Genomic DNA, 13,498 nt, shown 5'->3' on the forward strand with positions numbered 1-13,498 from the left:
AAAAACTACACAGACAAATGCAAATGGGAAGGTAACTACCCCAGTGGACTCTGGGGGGTCATAGAGGTAAGAGATGCAGGAAGGAGAAGGGCTGCCCACCGACTGCACTTGGGGGAAGGATAGGTGTATTTCAGACCAAAGCATGCTTTGAGAATGGGTTTATTTCCAATTGAAAATAGAAGGAGAAAAGCAGAAAAACTATGGAAACTAGTATTGCTGCTACACTTTATAAAAACAGGTTGAAGTCCACTTAAAGAGGGTTTTGATCTGTTGATTATTTTTTGTTGTAATTTCTGTTCTCTTAATGCTTGGTGAAACCAAACAGTAATTTGTCTTGGTCTAGTCCAGCACCAGTTCAGTCAAGGAAACTCTTTCAATTGGCTCTAGCAGGTACTAGGTTAGACATTCTGTCCAAGTCATCTAATCACTATATGCCATGACTAAGGCTGCAGGATGTTCTGAAAACAAAAATGTATTCAAATGTTTATTTTTTAAACCGAGTAATATTAGTGACTTTAATTGACTCAGATTATTCTACCTGTAACTGTCTGGCCATTCATTGAGTTCAAACCTCTTATTTCCATCATGGATCTAAAGAAACATGGGGCTGGGAACCAAAGGGTTATTTAGCAGTTTAGCCTAAGTGCTACCACTGAGCAAGAGTCTTCAGTCTGGTGACATTATCTAGTGAGAGAAGCAGCATGTACTTAGTTAGGTCAGTTAAAATAAGAAACAAAAATGTTGTATGAGAAATAAACAACATAAAAGAGGGAAAGATTCTGCCTTCACACAAGAAAGAAATACCAGTGGCTATAAGGGTGGAGACCAAAAACATAGCTGAGAAGAGGGGAAGGCCACACTCTTGTCGAAAGGAATTTCCTATCCATAAGCTTAATTTTCTTCAGTGCAAGGAGGCAGAGGTTTATGTCTGTTTTCCACCTGATTTAGGACTTGCCCAGACAGCTTGTACCGGGTTAAACTTTTCATGACAGTGCAAGTATTTTATCAAAAGTGAAAATAGAGTTACTCCAAATCAAGCATAATTATACGTATAAGAATTGCTTTAACACTGTGAAAATATTGTAATGAAAAATAATATCATTTGTTCTCTGCATCTTACAAAATGGTGCTCAAAAATAGCTAAGTGATACATCAGAGTAACTATTTCCTTCCAGGCTGTAACAGCACTAGGCAATTTTAGAACATTGTGATGGGACAGCTTCTCTAATCACTTCTTTCCTAAAGCCTCATCCCCCTTACTGTTTCTGAACACATCAGATTCAAAAGTTGAACGAAGACAAATGGTTTCCAGGTGTTTTTAAACACTGTTCAAGTAACAGTAGAAACAGCAAGTAGAATTTAAGAAGGCTGTGTAGAAAATAAGACAGGTCTATATGAGATAGCTTTTCTGTTAAAGAGGGTAATAAACATTACAGGGAAGAGCGTCACAGAGTTGGCAGGCTTGGGGCTTAATTAAACATGCAGCAGAACAACAAAAGCAGTAGCAAAATAGACCTTTAATTAAAAAATACTTGCACCTGTCTATGTTTTTGGCATATATATTATTAGCACTGTCCATTTGATCTTTCTTGGCCTTAACTGCAAGGAGAAAGAACACACACTGTGTCAACTGAAAAACAACTGTGTCTTAAGCATGAACTACAGAAAAGCAGTACAAAATCTGGTTCCACTTGGCTTCCTAACAGTGTATTCCCCAGTGCCCTAGAAAACTGCACTTCTTCAGCTGAATGTATGAGATGTATTACTTACTTTATTGCTATTAAATAAATCTATTAGGAAAAGGCATAAAAACATTTTCTACTTGCAGAGAACACCATTTTAGCTGACTGTCAAACAGTCAAAAGTGCTGAACAAGAGGCAGAAGAAAGATCTTAAAGATTACATCCTTCAGGAAAAAACATTGCCGGCATATTGCAAGAGGTATTTTGAAACAGCAATTCTTTCTTAAAGTATGTAGAGCTAAGGAAGAAAGCACAGCATTTCACTCACGTAAGATTTTGTCTCTTAACTTTCACATGATTGAAGTTAAACATCAGTAATATAGACTGAGTGAGGACAAAAGCTACCTTCAGTTGTTCTCTGCTCTTAGTTACAGATTCTACGCAGTGTCAATTCTTTTTTACAAAACCTTGTTTTATGACTACAACTGGTTTACTCTGTGACCCAGAGTAGAAACAAGTTCACTCCTTAAAACTTGTGTTGTTTTCACAGTGCCAAGCAGAAAAATTGCAGTATTAGTAAATATTAAAAAACAAACAAAACCAAAACAAACACCCCCTAAACACACACACACACAAAACAAACAAACAACCAAACACAAACAACAATGCATTGGAATTATTGCAAGGGCATAGCCTGCATTCATACAATCATGGCTAAGTCATTGATAAAACTCTCTTTAACCTAACTTGATGACAGAGGATCAAACACTGACAGAGGAAAAGACAATCTTTGCACAGTGAAAATTTAGAACAGATTACATTACTGCAACAGAGTTTCCAAATGCTCTGCTTCTTTTCAAAGCGTTTGATTTATTGGTAAATCAAAACCATAAACAATGTAATTAGTCTCTCTGATAAAGCTAGCCCCTTCTTTGTTATGGTGTTTTGTGAGAAATCTTACATTTCTGACCATCCTATGTTTTAGCAGCACTGCAGAGAAGCAGTAACAAAAATGCTGCTTTAGAGAATCATATAATGAGAGAGTAGTTTGGGTTGGAAGGGACTTTCAAAGGTCATCTAGTCCAACCCCCTGCACTAAAAGGCCACAAAGAGGTCTCCCCGAAGCCTTCTCTTTTCCAGGCTGAGCGAACCCAACTCTCTCAGCCTGTCCTCATAAGGACACCTGCTTTAATAAGGTGTGTGTGGATATTTGAAGAAGAATCTGCTTCACCAGGTTGGAAAAAGTCTGGATAGTAAGAGGAGACTATGCTTCCCCTGCCTCTGATTCTTCTTTTCGGATAAAATTGGACATTGAGCAAGTAAAGGTGGTTGTCCCTCCAATGTGAAAGCTTTGCAGACGTTTCAGGCAGTGACAAAGAGATTCCCACAAAGAATAAACAGGGAATTTGCCTGGCATTTTTAGAAGGAACCTTCATTTGGGGAGAGGGCTTTTAACCCTTTTGCCTTTAAAGATAGGAGTCAGAGGAAAACAAAAGTTAATTCCAGAAATAAAGCAGAGAAAGGAGAAACAAGCAGGATGCCCAGAAGTGTAAGATTAATATTTTCCTTGACGGCTTATCTGATAAAAAAGGGTGTTTTTCTTGGAGATCAGGGCTTTCAGCTTTTCCAAATGTAGCTCTTTTGGATCATCCTGTAGAATCTTCCTTTACTTACTGAAAGGATTGTTCATCTGTTCATGTATAGAACCCTTTGCTACACATTTTTTCTTTTTGCTTAGGATTTGAGTTCAAGTTTTGTGCTTTTTTCTTTTGGGCCTTTAATACATTTAATTTTCTGAACACTTCAGTCTGGTTCCCTTTAATAACCTCAGTTTCCCCAGTTTCTGAAAACTTACCCTTAAAATCCAAAATCCCTAAATTTAAAAAAATTACACTTAAATTTAAAAATTTAAGCTGGTTTTGCTTATTCTTTATTTAATTTGGATATTTGTAGGCACTCAAAGTCTTGTCTCTGTGCCTAGTCCTTCTATAAAATCCTCTCTATTTCCAAAGTCATTGCTAAAATAGCAGAACACGTGGTTGATTCTATGTTTCTTTGTTGGAGATACAGGAGAAGGAACATCTAGTCCTTGTCACAGTGAGCGGCATTTGTTCTCCAGTTTGCAACTGCAGTGTTCCATAAAAATCCAAATCTCAGTAGAAATAACCTAATAATCTATAACAAATCCAGTATTTTGAATTGAAATCAAACTTTTGATGTTATTATTTTAGGAACCCCTTTAGACATGACCTGCTTACAGTTGCAGCAACAGAAACGGGATGATTTGTAATAAATAGTCTAAAGTGCCAGATCGCACGTTTCAGAGCTAATCTCAACAATTTCTGCTATGATCTGGCAACCGTTCAGCTGCAAATAAGAGAGAAGGAGAACAAACTGGGTAAATTAGTCATCAGAAGGTTATGAAAAGCCACCAGTAATGGAAAGATGGCAACTTTGGGATGTGCCAGGCAGGCAATTTCTGGTAGGGACAGAGCAGGTCAAATGGATGCCTTCAAAAGAAGTAATTGTTGAGACAATTAGTAGCTCATCATGCCATCACTAGGACTTTTAAAGAGCCAAGGCTGTTAAAATACCAGGTACATCCCATTCCCGATGGTTAGCAGAAAATTCCTCTATTAAATCTTGCAAGCAAGTAGGTGACAATTCTGCCCTGACACAGAAATGCTGGATAATCCATGTGAAATATAGCATTATGAGACTTGTTTCCTGATCTAAAAACATTGTGTCTACCAACTGAAAAATGGGCTGGTGGATTTGAAAGCCAGAGAAAAGGCTTGCAGGTGCCCAATCAAGATGGTCAGCCAGGATGTGAACTTCAAGCTCAGAGGGAAAGGGATCAGTTTAATGAGTGCCCTAGTCCCTCTCTCTCTCTCTTTGCCACAAATAGCATCTGAAGGAAGCAAACAAGGGTTATTTTAAAAATCCATCAGAGCCTGAACAACAATATAAAATTCAGTCTCATAATGTTGAATCTTTGAGGCTGTTGTTGATGTCTTGAAACACATCTCATTTGGGAATACATGTTTTGAAGATCAGAAGTGACCCAAGAGAGGACAATACGTCTTCTTTCAAAGCTTCTACCACTTTCTTTTGTTTTGTGTTAGAATATATTTAAACATATTTATTTACCTTCTTTGACAAATCACATGAGATGAGTATCTTGTCCAAAAAAGTGTCAGACCTCAGGAGGCTGAGAGCAATGTCAAAGTTCAAGCAACAGTTCATGCTTTGAGGGTCCCAGAGCACAGCGCTCACTTGCTCTGAGTGGTACTTGCTCCCTCAAGTGGTCTCCTGGGTCAGCAGGATGGGTCACATGCATGTTCAGCATGAAAACTAGTTGCTCAATTGGGATCAGGGAGTTTATCAGAAAAACAGGGAGCAACTTGTGGGGGTTTGGTGTTTAAATTCAGTTTCACCAAGAATAGGTATCCTTCAGCTACAAAATTTGATAGCAAGTTTCATTCCACATACTTTCTTTCAGCACGTAAAACAAATGTTTATTGTACTAAATACAGCATGTTTGACTAAGTGTAGAACACAGGAACATACATGTTGGTTTCAATTTGTTCTGCATATCACTGGAGGGTCTAATCCTTTCACAACTCTATCTAGCAACCATCAATTTTTCATTAATCATTATGTTTCAATGGGGAACACTGAAGGGTGTTTTCTCAGATTATAATGAAGTGAGAGGCTAACGTCATGGTCTGTTTATCTTCATACTTAACATAGTTATTTTGTATTTTTTTCATTCAGCTAGGACTTGCACCTTGACATTTGTAAACATAGGCAGTTCAGTTTTCATTGTTAAGGATGTTGACTTAACAGGGTATAAAATAGGAATCTGGGTACCTGAGAGCAGCACATTTAAAGACCGACTTTCTGTTCTCCTGCTGGTTATAGTCAGTGAACCAATTATTCAACAGACTACTTGCAGTAAAATATCAGGACGCTTAAAATAAATGCTAGACTTTGTGCAGCTATAATGAGTGAAGACTTTTCTGAAAACAATGAAGGAAGTCTAGACACCTGTACAGTAGGAGGAGAAGAGAAAGAAAAACTGATTCACAAGATTGCAACCCGAATTCCCAGCTCTCACATACGTGTCACGAAGGGTCTTTCTGTGACTGTGGATGAAGCAAGATTTCTGGAAAAGCCACCCCTATCTTACATAGCCTTAATTGCAAAGGCAATTCTTTCCTCCCCTACAAATAAACTGAATTTAGCTGCTATCTACAAATATATTGAAGATAATTTTCCTTTCTACAGGAACAAAGGTCGAGGCTGGAGGAACAGTGTAAGGCACAACCTTTCACTAAACGATTGTTTCATCAAGGTGGGAAGATGTGAGGATGGCAAAGGAAACTACTGGAGTATTCATCCATCAAACTTAAATGACTTTGTTCACGGGGACTTCAGACAACATCGAAGGTCGCGAAAGCGAAGATGTCAAAAGGAGCTAGAGCGTTGCCTTGCTGTGAATTATTTCATGCCATGGGGACACTATCCTTCCTATCCAGCACCCAACTGGCTTTACCAAACACCTTATTTTCTGAATCCTCTGTGGAAAATGCTGCATGCTGACAGACAGCATTTTATGCATGAATACCAAAAATGGAATGTAAACACTGATTTAATCACAGGGAAGTATTCACCTCCACTACAGACTGACAAACCGCACAGCATTTCTGTGGACTGGTTTTATGGATCTCCTGTTCCTTCAGTTATGCAGCAGAATATTTTCCTGAATATTCAACAGACTTTCCCTAATTCCCTTCTCTTCTCAAAAACAGCAGCAAAGCATTCAAACTCATCTGTAAGTACTAGAAAGTACTTGAAGTGCAGTAACGTTGCAGGAAGATTGGGACTCTGTCAAGATACCATCTATTAATAAATATTGCAGAGTTTTGAACATCTGTATATGTTTAAAGACAGCAAAAGAGCTTACTTATGTACTTATATAAGCCAGTGATTACCAATTATTATTACCTAAGTATATTAGCTTCGAAAAGATAACAATCAATACTGCTTTTAGTAATTGACTAGTCAATGGCTGTGCATAGATTATTTGGTACAAGAGTAAATCCATTAGCGCTGACTGCCCAACAAACTTATTTTTAAATTGCCCCATATTAATCATATTACTGTATACTACTGCTCTATTAGATTCAAATTGATACACGTATGTGTATTTACAACTATATATTCAAAGATGTACACCCATATATTTACTTCTATATTAAATAGGAAGCATTAATACATTTTTTTTGTCAGTTGTGAATGTCTTTGAAACGTTACTTGTCACCTCCCATGCTGTTGGAAATACTGAGTTATTCTTCTGCTCATTTAATTTTGTACATTGATTAGGACTCAGTTGGCACCATTAATTCTGATGCATTGCATTGATCTGAAAATCACAGTATATCTATATATTGTTAGCAGTTAAGTGGATACTCACTTCTGTTTGAATAAATGTTCAGATGAATAAATATTCCAAGTGAAATAAAACTGCAATATCATTTTTAATATGTTTTTGAGTTCAAATCTGGTTCTTAAATGCACAGCCACATATTCATTAACCTACTTACTTGATTAGTTAATCACAGCATGACTAATTACAAGTTTACCCATTAGCTGGGTATAATGCATTTAAGAAATTTTCATTTTTCAGATAACATAACCTACGCAAAATTGCTTAAGCTTATATCTATACTTTTAGTTTACATAGTTATATACATATACATTGTTGTTTACATAGCTATAGAGTATATTATGATATAAAGTACTAATTTAAATACACTTTTAAAATGTACATATCTACCCAGCAACCTCATTGTAACAGGAACTTCTAATCAGAAAAATGTAGCAAGCATTACAGTGAAAACACCCAGCTTTTGCTAAGTTATAGACTTTCAGAAAAACTTGTTTCAAAATATTTGCTCACTGAAAATGCAGAATTGAGTAGTAAAGCCCTAAAGACTCTGCTGTGCCTCAGCCTGAGCCTGTGGACAGAACTTGAGACCTGGACAAAGATGGGGGAAGGTGGGGTTCAGGGGCTGGACAGACAGGGAGACTGGGCTGAGGAAACACTGGAGATCACTGGAGAGATAACTGGACGTGCTGAGCAAGGAGCTATGAGAAGTCTGAGGAATACAAACTGTGAATGCCAGGGAATTATACTCAGATGAAAATGAAATCTAGGGATAAGAAGAGTCAGGGCAGGTTTAAGGAGTAGCAGGTGGGAAAAGTCTCTGCTATAGTTTATCTACTAGAATGCCTGGGATGCAATTTAATACTCACAGTTCTTTGTCTGTCAGCAAATTACTTTAAATCACACAAAACAGCAACACTGGCTCCATTAGCTTTCGTGGCAAAACCTTGTGAAGTGCACCTGAGGATATGCCTAGGACACAATGACATTTAGCTTCATCTTCCCTGCTAAATAAGACTTGGAGGAGGGGAGTAAGTGTATAACATGGCACTTTGAGGTAATGTGACCTATCACTTAATGAGCCATCCTTTAAGCCTAGAGCAACCATTTGAGTTTGCTCTAGAGAAAGAATTGCATTTTAGCATACAAGTGATGGTGGTGGTAGAAATGTGGTATGAACCAAACCATACTCATGCTTCCAGATCTTCATCCCAGTTTCCTGTGGGAATGCGATAAGAGGAACTCACATGCAAGAGGAGACATTCTTCTGCTCAGATGCTCAGATTTTATTTGAGACCACTTTGAAATAGTTTTCATACCACTAGTGGTACACATACCACAGCCCGAGAACTCCCATCTTAGATATTTCCAGTCTGATTATGTAGCTGTCAGTATGCTTTCTTACGCTTTTTTTCAATGTGTTTTGACTTTTTGTTTCTTTGTATAGCACCTGCATGCCACAGTGGAGGAGGATTCTTTTCATGTAATGAGCAACTATTTATTCTGTCCTCATCATGGTGGCGTGGGTATCTGTGGCTTTCTTACTGTGCAAAGACAAAATGACCCAATCATTATTTTACTGTTATCTTTCAAAGCCATAATATAATTCACTTTCAAAATACCCTGAGAGGTGAGGAACATCTTGAAACATAGGCTTAAAAAGGCTGAGGCTGAATGTACGCACTCACTTTGGACATCACGTTTGTGAAATTACTGCATAGCATTTTATGTGCTCAAAGTCCAGCACCCATTGCCCTGGCTTTCCACTCTCAGTGTTCAGAACATTCCTCATGATCCCAAGCAAGAAGGAAACCAGTGACCATGTGTAATAAGTTTCATTTCAATAACATGTCCAGAAATACTGTGGCAGATAAAAGAGTGGAATCCATCTCTTCAAGGCAAACTGTAATTGCCATAGTATAGACAAACCTTTTTCTTCCTAGAATCCTCAAGCAAGTTCACCAACTTCTGCAGCAAAACCCTGTGTTTCTTCATTACGTGATTCTAATTGATCTACAAAACAGGTCTACTTTGGATATTAAGTATGGCAAGAGAAAAATGGACGTTTTCATATAATTAAAGGTAATATAGTAAAGGCCTTCAGTTGAGGTAAGGGCCAAGTTAGGAATGCACAATTTAGACAAGATGCCATTTTTTCCCCTAGCTTCTGAAAGCTTGACATTGCAATCTTAATAATGTTTTTCATCACAGCTGAAGGAGTAGGGTTAGTATGTCATTTTGTGATGAAAATGTCAAAGTACTAATTTGCAAACAACTTGATGTAAAAATTCAAAAGCAATAAGAAACAAAATTGTGCATTTTACCTAAATTCCAAACCCCCCAATCCACTCAGCATACGAAAATAAATAATTTTCTGATCTTCAGATATCATCCTACAATTAGAGAGGGCATTAAATTTCTGATACAGGAAATTACCATTTAATGAGAAGACAGAAAGGTTCTTGAAAATTAAACGGATGAATTACATGCTTGTACAGGAATGTCTGAGGCAGTAAATGTGGTGTAAGACACTCCCTTAGAAGTAAAAATAACAGCTACAAATGCTGAATTACAGAAAATCTGACAGGGACACAATATCCAAGAATTGTATGTTGACAACTTCAGCATTTTCCTGCTGAAATGCCTTACTGGGTTTGATAAAAATGTCAGGAGCTCAGAATCTCAGCATTTTGACCATTGTCACCTCTGTTCTGCCCATAAATTAGACAGAGGTCATCTTTTTACAGCAGATCTACTTTGGGAATACACAGATGAAACGCCAGCATACGACATAAATAGCTGGAATGGAGGTCACGTGTGCTGTCATAAGTAGATACTGCCAAATGCTCTCCTCCTCTTTTCGTAGTAAAAAAAAAATGACTTCCACATAATGAAATTATGTTTGAACCATACATTTGCTAACATTTTCAATAAACTGTATCTTAATGATGAGCAGTAAGACAACTAGGCCTGAACATTATAACCTTTCAGTAACAACACTTCACAGGTAATAATTTTAAGCCAGATAATAACATTGCCTTTGCAGTTGACCTTCACCAGTTTATAAAAATATTTATTCTAAAAGTTTAGTAAAATGTCTCAGTCTATAAAGCCCAGAAAGTTAGTATACAGTTTAATTTCTGCTACATTTGCTGCCCAACACAACTGCTGACTCTGAGCCTTGTCTTCTTTCATATTGAAAATAACGACTGTCCAGGGGCATAAATTAAAGATTTGTAGAAAGAGAAGCCCCCAAGCTGTATAGTCACTCAAACCAACACACACTAATTTATGCTCACCCAACAGTTATCCATTTCTTGTGCTCCCTGTAGCAGCTCATGGAAGACAACTCTCCCTTTGGAGACAGCAGAGCACAAATACCTCTTCCAGAGTGGTGAGGCTTGTGTATATGGATTCTTGAGGATACATCAGGTTTGGCCTGTAGTGACACCATGAGGGAAAAAAAAGAAAAAAAGAAACACTTAAAACCTCTTTGAGAGATGTTGCAATCAGAAGTGGGATTATGAAAATGAAAATGCCCCAACCACAATCACACAGGAACAATATAGCATCACTACAGGACACAGTTACGGCTGGTTGATTTAAACATGACCTGCTGTACATAAACCTCTGAACTTCTTTGAAGCGTAATTTTAACCAGGACCTTTCCAGGTTTTTATTATCTGAATCCTGTTTGTTAAAACAATGACACAATCATAACATTCTTAATCTATATTATATGCCAAACAGTGGAAATTACTTGAAAATTTAATTCCACCTCTCTTAGTAAGATATAATATTGTGCCAAACTGATCATGCGGACATGGGTCAAAATACACAATTTTAGTACCATAAACCAAGCTTTGCAACTCTGTAGCCAACACAGACTCCTGACCAGAAGCATCCAAGCACCTGAGAAATGCCCTCGCAGGGCCACCTTAAATGGCTGAAAGGCATTGTAGCACCTCACATACCACCTTGCTGTAGTGGTGCTTTGGCACAGAGGATGTGGCTGAAAGCCAGAGGTCAGACTCTAAGGCTGCTATAGTCTATGTTTACATTATGTTTAGCTAGGAAGTTGGATACAAAGTCCATGAATGGTTCCTCTGCATCTCACCTGTTCCCAGTACAACTGAGGGCCTGGCCAGCTGCATTAACTATTTAATCTCTTCATCCTCCTCCAGTGTTTCGTCTGTCCTTCAGTGTCTGTGTTCGCTTTGCTGTCTTACAGTTCCACTCAGAATCTCCGACGCCAAGTTCTCCTGTGGCCCTACTCTGTTATCTTCTCATGTATGGCTCAGTCAACACTGTCAAAGAAGAACTCTGGATCCCTATATACCCTGTTTGTCAGAGATAGAATGAAGCTTATATCAACATAGTGAAATAAGACTTCAACAATAAGACTTAAACAACTACTGCAAGAACAATGTAGAAAGAAGATCTAGAGCCTGATTCTGATCCTACCAACAACCATGTAAACAAGAATAATTTCATTGGAATCAACAGAGCATAAAGTTAGTAAAACTCAGGCTTGCAGACTTTATTTCTATCATAAACCATACTGTACTAATTTCCCTGTGACCCTGACAGATTTCTTAGCATAATCTATAGTAGACTTGCGTCAGCCTTATCAGCAAGCAAAGTCTCAGCCAAAGGATTTGCTCCTGGGAAGTTCTTGTCTCCAGATAGAGCTGTCAGCTATTTGAAAACCCTTTGGAGGTTTCAATACTTAGGATTTTTATTTAACTGTTTTAACATTCATTTTAGTACTGTGTTTTCAGTACATAGACCTGTGTGTTCTTTGAAGACAGTGCATGGTTTACACTACTTTTGTGTTAATGTGTCTAAGGTCTGGTATGTCTAGAACTGAGAATGAACATTTGATCAGGAATAAATGAGAGAAAGTGCCAGGCCTGCTGGAAATTCACACAGCTGCCTCTCTCCAAATGAAGCAGAAAAACAATGGGGGAATCCTCAGCACCAGGAAAAAACATCAGATAAATTTGAACTTGTAGTGGAAAATAGCCTGAGAACAGGCTTATTTTAGAGAGTATTGGTTTTATTTTGGAGAAGGAGACATTTGCCTTTTAAAGCAGTGAGTTGCAACAGAACAGCTTTCCCACTTTCATTAGCAAGAAAAAAGACATTAATCTGCATAACGGGAAAGTGTTTCCATGCTTGCATGATGTCCAAATGGGTGTAAAAGAAAGCCTTAGTAAAGATATGAGACAATAAAGCCAGAATAGATATATTCTTTAAAAAATAATAACCTCCTGTGTATATGTTTAATTTTGCAACTAGAGAGGGAAGGAAATAGAGGGCCACCTAACTTGTAACAGAAGCTGCATCTCTTGAATGTCATGCAGAGCTGAGAAATCCTCACCCTCAGCCCTTCCCCGCATGCTGGTCTTCTCTAGGGGAGCCCAGCTCTCCACACCCAGGAGAGCACAATTCTGCTTCCAAATAGCTACTCTAGGGACACATCAGAATTTTGGACACAAGATATCGCAATTTCACCCTAAATAAACTGATTTAACATGTAATTCAGGTGGTTTGCTGTTGTATACATCGATTCGACAGCGAGTCTAAAACGAAATAATTAGTTCCAAGCAATTCAAATACTCCAGTCCTCTAGTGTTGATGTTGACAGATATGTACGTATTTCTGTACTGTAAACAGATTAGACTTGGCCATTTGTGCTCAGACCAGAACTATTAATACTAGAATATGAAATTCAATTTTAAAATAAGCATTTAAAAATAAAAATATATAATTAGAATACTGTAGTATTTCAATATCCAACAAATTACAAAAAGTCTAGATAACAATTCAAAAAAAGCAACATCTCTAGAGCCTGGGATATACAGCTCCACTATAGAAGAAAAATTTATTATCCTTCTTTGTTCCTCTTCCATAAAAATTCTGAAGCTGTGGATCACAACCTAGTCTGTTCAAGGCTTTGGGAATGATTTAGTAATTCTGATACACATGCAACATGCTGGAGTTCTTCTTGTGTAGTAGTAATACATGTAAAGTAAAGCAGCCATTAAACGCAGTTGAAACAGCATGTACTCCAGTGTTCCCAAACTACATATAGATTCCATAAATTCATTTTCTTTCTAACTTTTAGCTTTCTAAGAATATTTTCATGGCTACTGTTATGCGTAAAACCAGTAAGTAAAATTACAAGAATAAGAATCTGTAAAGGAAAATCAATGTAATTAGAGATCATTCTAAATCTGGGCGCTGCAGAAGGAGTTTGAGAAAAGCCTACAGACACTTTGAAATGGATTTTGTCTGATAATAGGTTCTAAAAAAGGTCATGGATGTATTTTTACAGAAAATATATATATGCTGAACTTAA

General features: G+C 37.6%; 1 protein-coding gene across 2 annotated transcripts in view; it reads right to left on the reverse strand.

Annotated features, from left to right (window-relative positions):
• PPP1R3A (protein phosphatase 1 regulatory subunit 3A) overlaps positions 1–10,603 on the reverse strand; it is a 40,203-nt gene extending 29,600 nt beyond the window's left edge. For both annotated transcript variants that reach the window (XM_065048742.1, XM_021288293.2), the window contains exon 1: positions 10,434–10,603. In XM_065048742.1, coding sequence (XP_064904814.1) covers positions 10,434–10,588 — 155 coding nt within the window. In that variant the 5' untranslated portion in view covers positions 10,589–10,603. The remainder of the gene's footprint in view (positions 1–10,433) is intronic.
• Positions 10,604–13,498: the final 2,895 nt, after the last annotated feature.

Source organism: Columba livia, chromosome 1 (genome assembly GCF_036013475.1).
Source record: "Columba livia isolate bColLiv1 breed racing homer chromosome 1, bColLiv1.pat.W.v2, whole genome shotgun sequence".
Taxonomy (NCBI): Eukaryota; Metazoa; Chordata; class Aves; order Columbiformes; family Columbidae; genus Columba; species Columba livia.